The following is an 8,556-nucleotide window of genomic DNA, read 5'->3' as shown; positions in this document are numbered from 1 at the left end:
ATATCGTGCAATAAAAGTCCTTTAGGAATCTATTCTAAGATATGATATCTTTCTAAGATATCTTCTTGACTAAAAAAAATGGAGATGTTAAGCTGTGAGTTATAAGTTAACTTAGGATCTGGATTTCGGTACTGTCAGTTTCATGTGCAAGTATCAAGAAACAATTAATGTAAGGGCTTGCAATCTGGAGACAGGATTTATTCAGTCAAAGATAAGGAAGATCAGATCAAATATCAATAGGATTCTCGTCTGAAAGAAAAAAAAATGTATTCCTGCAGAAATTACGCTAACCAGTTTTTATTGTGATTGACTGGGTCGGCAAAAAATTTATAGTCATGCTGTATCTTAATGCATAGGATGAGCAGGTGCGAAGAAGATGGTTGGAGTGAGTCAAAGTCTGAGCTGGTCTCAACAACCTGCAAAACGTATCCTGAGGCATGAAAAAAAATAAAAGAAAGCACTATCAGAATGTTAAAAAATAAAATGATTCTATGGTATACAATCATGGAGTTAGCTGATCACTTGATGGCACTATGATCTCACAATAAATTTTTAGGTACTAATTTCCTTTTGGTATAGGAGAATAGCCAATGAAATATACTTTGCAGCCAAAGGATGATACGGGTCATTAATATAAACAGGCAGTGTCTGTTATATGAAATCATCAAATAATGGATATTAATCTAATACAGAAATTCTTTCAAGAAATTTAATGTAAGAAAACTGATGCGCATGGAATGTGGACAACTTGCTGAACGGCATCAAACAAATCAGTGGAGACAGAACTGGCCACTGAAAATATATAATAAGAAAACTATGAGCATACAACAGAAGGATCAAACTTCCTCAAGTGCCCAGCAAAAGCACAATCACGCCCTCTTGGAATCAACCCCTTTTTTTCTTGGTAGGAATCAATCTGCAAGGGCCATTACCAGGAATGGAAGATCAAAAGCACACAATTGATTACAAAGCTGTCCTCCCAACGAACAGATATATTCTCATCTTATCTCAGACACGCACAATGTCATATTAGCATCCTTCCTACCAAGAAACATACTCTTGTCCGACCCGAATGCAACACAGATGAAAACCAACCAGGAACATTTTACTTGGTTCTGTTTATACTCCAAATTTTGACAATTTCTGCACCTCTGCTGGCTCTAACGTGGACACCCACTGTTCCCATGTCCCATTCCCAAGCATCTGTTAGAAGGTTTATCATTTGTAGAGTTAATTTGACGAGAAAATGTAAATATGCGGCATGCAGAAGCATGATCTTAGTACCTGTTTATACCCATTCAAAACTTGGCTAATCTCATTGTGTAAATCTTGACTTCGTATTTCCTGAGAGATGAGAATAAAAGTCAAAGAAATGAAACAAGTTTTGATTTTGATATCATGCATTTTGGCATAAGGTCCTTACATGCCAACTTGCCACAGCTTTACACAAGTAACCAAGTGAGTTCACAATGCCAGAAGGGTTTGCTCTAACCTACAGATTCCAGAAATAATTTGTATATGGGCACCACTCAATAACTTAATGAAAAGATGGGATAAACAAAAAAGGTGGCGGTGGTACAATAGCACAAAGCCCTCGAAATGCATCCTCCTTTTCATAATCATCTCGTATCCTGTAAAGTTCATTGAGAAAATTGCATGAAGGTACCAAGATGCCAAAAAATGAATATGGATTAACCATAGGGTATCATCTTTATAAAGAATTATTGTAGTAAGAGTTTGAAGCAATCAGTTTGTCATTTCCGAAAGTCTAAAGTATTTGGTAATATCTGTTATAACCATGATCTGACATAGAAAATACAAATATATGTACAAAACATGCCAATTCTTGAAAATATAATACATACTGGAAGATGTCTGATTATAAAACATGCCAAGAGTCAGACTTCATTCAACTTCCTAAAAATGATGTCTGATTATAAAACTTTGTAACTAGCAAGCAAGTTGATACATGTATTACTTGTATCTTATTATGAATGATTTGAGAATTTCTTTGATGTTTTTTCTCCCATTTGTCTTATGAACTCAATAAACACCATGCAAAAAGATACCATGAAGGAAATAGGCAAAAATGGCAATTGCTAATCACAATGTCTTCATGTTTCTTTATTCCATTTAAGCTCCATATAGCATAAAAACGTAAAGATTTGGTTATGAATGTGTTTCATTACAGAACATTGACAAGTTTGATTATTAGTTGTGACTGAAATTAAAAGTTTTATGGAAAGAATTCAATTGCTTGCAAGTATATTGATTGACCCACATATAGTTGCTGTTTCTTGGAATCACAATGTATGAAGCAGTAAGTCTTATCCAAACTTGACTATGTCCATACCCATTCCAAGCTCGCGTATGTCCATACCCATTCCAAGCTTACGTATGTCCGTGGACCCACTCCTATAAGCATCAAGATTGCCTTAGTTCATCTTCTGTTGTGTAGCAGTTGTGTATCAGAACTTGTGTTAGCATACTGAGGACTATTGAAGTATATTTGACAATGGCATAGTAAAATCTATACGCAGTCATGGGCATAGGCAAGCTTGAGGAACTATTGTAAAATTTGTCTTATCCAAATTTATTCTTATTTTTGCGTCTTTCTTTTTTTTTATTGTTCATTTGTTTATTGTTTTCATAACTTTGTAAGTAATACATTTCTAACATCCTATAATAGAGAAACATTACTTCACTGGCAATTGATATTTGAACAATACTATGATCCTATCACCCCCACACATTTATATCAGTGCCCGCAACTGTTAGGTTGGTCATACTAATCTTAGACCAATATCTTCATATCCTAATTGAAAGGAGCATACGAAAATCATACAATAAATTATATATTCCTCAATTCTCATTGCTTTCGAATAATGAACCAAGATATCAAAACTCCATTAAAAATGCTTATCCATACAACTTAACCCTTTCTTCAGTTTTACTTTCAGAAATCATATTTCATGTATTCACTCTTCTTTCCACTTCGACTTGATTTACAAAAGCTTGTAAATCTCATCAGTTAACATAATCATCATCAATCCATGCTTATCCTATCTATTAGGAGTCAGCTACATGAATCTTAGTCTCCATTAGACTATACAAGCCTGAATCACTAGAAATATTTAAATTATTTTTTATTACATTGATTAACATTTTCTTTTGCCCTTTTTACTCCTAACACCATTCACTCTATTAGATTCAACTCTACTAACTATAAATTATCTATAATTCATCTTTGCATATGTTCATACATTCACAATCTTCAATCTGTTTTGTCTCATTTTATCATTGTAGTTACTAGATACTCCTTTTGGCTTTTTCTTACAAATTTGACTCCTTTTCTTGTAAATTTAGCCACAATAATTAACTAAGAGATCCATCAAGTCATTGTGAACCATGCTCATTTCAGCTATGTTCTTTTATCTAGACTCTAGAGACAAGAAAGTTCGGTGCAAAGACTAAACTTTGTTATTTAGTTTCCTTAACTTCTAGTTGGGGAATTAATCACATGCTGGAGAGCTTCCTAGGCTTTTAGATTGGTTCCTTTAATAGCTCCAAGACTGCTCTTAATCAGGAGCATTTACATTTTTGAGTAAATTATAAGGTAAGATAGCAGTACAGCTTCACCAAAAAGAAAAATCTATGTTAACAAAGGTTTCTGCTCCACAGTGCATCAAAGGGCAAACAAACTTCTAATGTTATAGATGATATTTTGTATGATGGTAATTTGCGGGAAAAAATACAAGAGCCAATTTTCTCTCTATGAAGATTGCATAAGGTGCATGAGAGGACAAACTTTCTGTGTAGATTGCACAAAATAATAAGAGGAACACATTGTCTAACGAGTGTAGTTATAATATCCAAAAGAGGAATATCTTATAGATGATATTTTGTATGATGGTAATTTGGGGGAAAAAATACAAGAGCCAATTTTCTCTCTATGAAGATTGCATAAGGTGCATGAGAACATCGAAAATGAAAGGACCAACTTTCTGTGTAGATTGCACAAAATAATAAGAGGAACACATTGTCTAACGAGTGTAGTTATAATATCCAAAAGAGGAATATCCGAGACAAATGATAGGTTAAAAGTATAAGATGACTTTTCAGTGGAAATAAAGCATGGACAGTCACTGTTCAATCCAAGAAATCTGGGAGAAATGCTCATGTAGATGATTAATTCAGATTGGGAATGAGATGAAAAAAAAAAACATGAAAACCATCAGATGGTTATTTGATACAATGCATAGAAGTAATTTAATAGAAATGTAAGAGGATTTTACATGCATAAAGTGGTACACCATGACTGAATAAAATGCTCCGCATGTGGTGCCACCAGTTCTGGACAAATCCATGCAAGCCTCCCAATTGTGATGGCACTGTTTTCGAGCAATGATTTGTTCAACCCCTATAAGTAAGCAAAAGATTTAGAAGGAAAAAAAGAAAAAATAAAGATAGACAACAACTCACCTTTCCATTTTGGAGAATATGGGCCAAAGATGATACTACTGTTAACACAATTGGAGCAATTTCTTGATGAACCTGAAATTTAGTAAGAGAATCAACTTAATGGAATAGGGCTAATGGAATAGCGCCATGTAACTTTTATATACACTTAAAAGTAGATAGTTAAGTACACAATCTGCAGAAAATAACTAGATAACTCTTCATTCCTGGGCAATAAAATAATGCATATACCCTATTGTATGGACATTATGAGTCCTTGGTATTGCCATTTAGGCTTACCAGTGGCTTAGATGTTTTCATGAACTCGATGAATCTGGCATTCATAGGAAATTTGGATCAGTTGTAATTGTCTTCATTGATGATATTGTGATATATTCCCAATCCGAGGTAGATCACAAACACCATCTTCGCATAGTTCTGGAGATATTTCGACGAGAACATCTCTACGCGAAGTTCAATAGCATGCATTTTGATTGTCTGCTGTGAGATTTCTCCGGTAGGGCATATCAGCGAATCCACAGAAGATAGTGGTTGTTACCAGTTGGGAGTAGCTGAAGTCTGTACAGGAGACTCGCAACTTCCTTGGTCTGGCTAGATATTACCGGAGATTTGTAGAGGGATTTCTCTAGCATTGTTATGTCGTTGACTGGACTGTCTAGAAAGGGTATAAAACTTACCTGAACATATACTTACGAGACTAATTTCAAAAGTTGAAACGAAGATTAATAATTACACCCGTCTCAGTCTTACTTTCTAGTGTAGACAGATTTGCACTCTATACAAATGTTTCCTGGGGATTAGGTCTAGTTTTGATGCAGCATGAACGAGTAGTATCATATGCTTCTCGACAACTGTAAGATTATGAGAAGAATTATCCCACTCATGATTTGGATTTAGTAGCTACCATTTTCACGTTGAAAATGTGAAAACATCATTTATACGGGATTCATTATTTCCGTGAAAGATTATGTGTTCCAGAGTCGCATCCTGTCCGGGAGAAGTTACTGCAAGAAGCACACCGATCTGAATTTGGGTTACATTTGGGTGGTACTCGAATGTATAGAGACTTGGAGTTGATGTCTATTAGTGGAACGACATGAAGAAAGGCATCATGGATTTTGTACCTTGATGTCTAGTATATCAACAAGTAGAGGCTGAACATCAAAGACTAACAGAATTGTTTCAGAAGATACATATACTGGAATGGAAATTGAAGCATGTTACCCATGATACGAAGAGGACATGATACAATTTAGGTAATCATTTATTGGTTGACTAAATTTGCTCACTTTCTACCGATCCATAGGACGGATTCTTTGGATCAATTAGTAGGATTATACTATAGAGAGATTACCATACCTCATGGTATATCTCTGAGTATTATATCGGATGGAGATCCGCGATTCACATCACGATTCTAGCAGATTTTACAGCAAACCATGAGTATAGAGCTCTATTTTAATATACCTTTCCACCCTCAGACAGATGGATAGTCTGAGCGCACTATAAGACGTTTGAGGATCTGCTGATAGTGTGTATTATAGATTTTAGAGATGGTTGATTTACCCAAGAATGGCTAGACAACAATGTGGGAGTAGCGGAAGCATGGTGAACTCATAACCCACATAGTCATCACCATCTACTTAGAAGTTGATCATCTTGTAGTTCTAAGAGAGAACCTTTAATCACTTAGAGATTTGTTCATGATACTAGGATGGAGTAGTATATGGGTACGGTGCTTAGTTGTTATCCTTATATGAGGACCCTTGAGTTTGAGCAATAAATTTAGGCACCAAATTTTTATTGATGGGGAAAATGTAAAATATGATAAATTAAATAATAAGTGTTATTGTAGAAATAACTTTATAGAATTTTCTGAGAATTTTTAGATATTTTTTACGATTTAAACTAAATTCGTATGATACGTTTTAAGGGGATGGATATATTAGGCTAGGAGAAAATCTGTTTGGATTATCCATTTAAGTGGGGAGTTAACTGGAAAATAAACTTAGGTATTAATTGATTAACCTAAGTTATAAACCTAAGTTTTTCTCCTCACCCTCTCCGCACCCGATCCCTCTCATCTTCCTCACCCGCACCCTAGATCCACGTCATCTCTCTCTTGCATGACACTCTCTTCGCATGAGGCAAGATCGACGTTGTCAAGGTTGCCAGCATCACGAGGGTATCACCATCGATTGTGTGGGAGCTGCTAGATTCCCTAATTCATCGATTTCCCCTCATCCTCTTCCCTCGATCCATCGCCGACGCATTGCCCTCTCCTGATCGCTCATCACCGCCAACCATCGAGCCTTGACGCCACAGCTGCCTCGCACTCGATCGCCGGATCTCGCCGCCACCTTAGATCCAATCGCCGACGCACCTCAACAGCTCTTCCTCTTTCGACGTCGGCCCCCATTCGTCCTCGGTCGATCACGATCCAACTGTTGTCGAAGGGGTTTCAAGCATCCAATAGCGGCATAGTTCCTCCGTTGATGCCCCCGTTGTTTCTCTGTCGATGTGAGCAAGTCGAGCGTCGTTCGAGCGCAGCCCTTCACGGCGCTATTCCCCAGCCACCACCGGCTGCCATCATCTGCACGGCCACTAGTCATCGGCACAGAATTGGGGTAAGGTAAGTTTAGTATCAGATTTGTAGCGATTTGATTTCAATTTTTGAATTTGGGGTTGTGATTAGTTGTTTGCTGGCCTTTGTTGCTCCGGCCAACACTATTCGCTGGCGATCCACAACTCCGATCATTCTGTTCTAGCAATGAACCCCTCCAGTCGTGAGCCACAAGTGATCACCTTGGACTTAGGTGAGTTTTTGGGGTAATCCATGGTTGCAAACCCTAATTTAATTAGGTTATGGTATGATGAAGGTTAATTGTTGGATTAAACCTAATCTAGTCAATAAGAAGGATTAATTAGGGTTGAAAATAGGGTTAACCCTAATTTGATCAATGGATTAGATTAATGGAAGTTGATCATTAATTAGAATTAATTAATGATTGTATGAATAAGGTTTTCCCCAATTGGTTTGGGATTTGGTTTAGTTAGCTGTTGCATATGTGAATAACTAAACTGTACAGTATGTGATTACAGAACTTTGATTTGAGACGAACGTCTCAACGTGGGATTGTTTAGCTCGATCTATAATTAAAGCGGGTACTTCTTTCTTGGCCTCTTTAATTCATTCAACTTAGTGCATGGATATTTTGATTGATGAATTAGGTTGTTTTACCTTAAATTTGTTTGTTTGTTATCCTGCTTGATACTTATCTACTTGACCTTAGAGATGATTTAATTATTTCATATACAGTCTTGGCTTTGGATATCTATACTCAATTGTGTATACACATATAGAATATGTACTATAAGGGATGTCTTATTGACTGAGTTAACATGTTGACATGTAGAGTGTGTACTATAGGGGATGTCTTGTTGACTGAGTTAACATATTGATTATGCATATGATGTTGAGTGTACACGTGTGGTATGTGCTATGGAAGTTATGTTGTCTGTACATTTGCATGTGTGTGTACACGTGTCTGATGTGTACTATTGGAGGAATCATGTTGATTGTACATATGTTGTGTGCGCACACGTGTCTAGTGTGTACTAATGGAGGTTTCATGTTGATACTGTAGAGTGCATACATGTCTGGTGTGTAGGGGTTGCTACTTATTATATTTGTTGATTAGTAGACACCTGTTGGATCTATTCGAACCTATAGACTTAGGTGATTGATAGATCATGTATTGGAGGTAATTAGGTAGATTGAGATGTTGCATTGATGATGATCGTGTCGATATCATGATTATTTACATCATGTTCACCATTGCACTGCATGCTGACGACCATTGTCTTCCATACTTATGGTGTGAGAGAGTCGTCTGTCATTTTTAAACTATCCATTCGGCCACTAAGGGAGAGTGGTAGTTTGGAGTGGAGCTTGTCTTGTCGTGCCACCCGACCACTCAAGGGTAGTAATATCCAGCGTTGTGAACAGTCAGAAACCCCGATGCTATGTAGTGAGATAACTACTTAGCAAATTGTTCACCTCAGTCACTCTATAGT

General features: G+C 36.7%; 1 protein-coding gene across 3 annotated transcripts in view; it reads right to left on the bottom strand.

Annotated features, from left to right (window-relative positions):
* Nucleotides 1-628: 628 nt before the first annotated feature.
* Nucleotides 629-8,556, bottom strand: part of LOC122041649 (transportin-1-like) — a 29,660-nt gene continuing 21,732 nt past the window's right edge. For all 3 annotated transcript variants that reach the window (XM_042601406.1, XM_042601408.1, XM_042601407.1), the window contains 6 exons: nucleotides 4,483-4,554; nucleotides 4,296-4,420; nucleotides 1,580-1,631; nucleotides 1,424-1,492; nucleotides 1,285-1,344; nucleotides 629-1,203 (listed from right to left, as the gene is read on the bottom strand). In XM_042601406.1, the coding sequence (XP_042457340.1) occupies nucleotides 1,120-1,203; nucleotides 1,285-1,344; nucleotides 1,424-1,492; nucleotides 1,580-1,631; nucleotides 4,296-4,420; nucleotides 4,483-4,554 (462 nt within the window). In that variant the 3' untranslated portion in view covers nucleotides 629-1,119. The remainder of the gene's footprint in view (nucleotides 1,204-1,284; nucleotides 1,345-1,423; nucleotides 1,493-1,579; nucleotides 1,632-4,295; nucleotides 4,421-4,482; nucleotides 4,555-8,556) is intronic.

Source organism: Zingiber officinale, chromosome 2A, assembly GCF_018446385.1.
Source record: "Zingiber officinale cultivar Zhangliang chromosome 2A, Zo_v1.1, whole genome shotgun sequence".
In the NCBI taxonomy this organism is placed as follows: domain Eukaryota; kingdom Viridiplantae; phylum Streptophyta; class Magnoliopsida; order Zingiberales; family Zingiberaceae; genus Zingiber; species Zingiber officinale.
The sequence above is the reverse complement of the archived record's forward strand: the minus strand, read 5'-3'. Positions and strand labels throughout refer to the sequence as shown.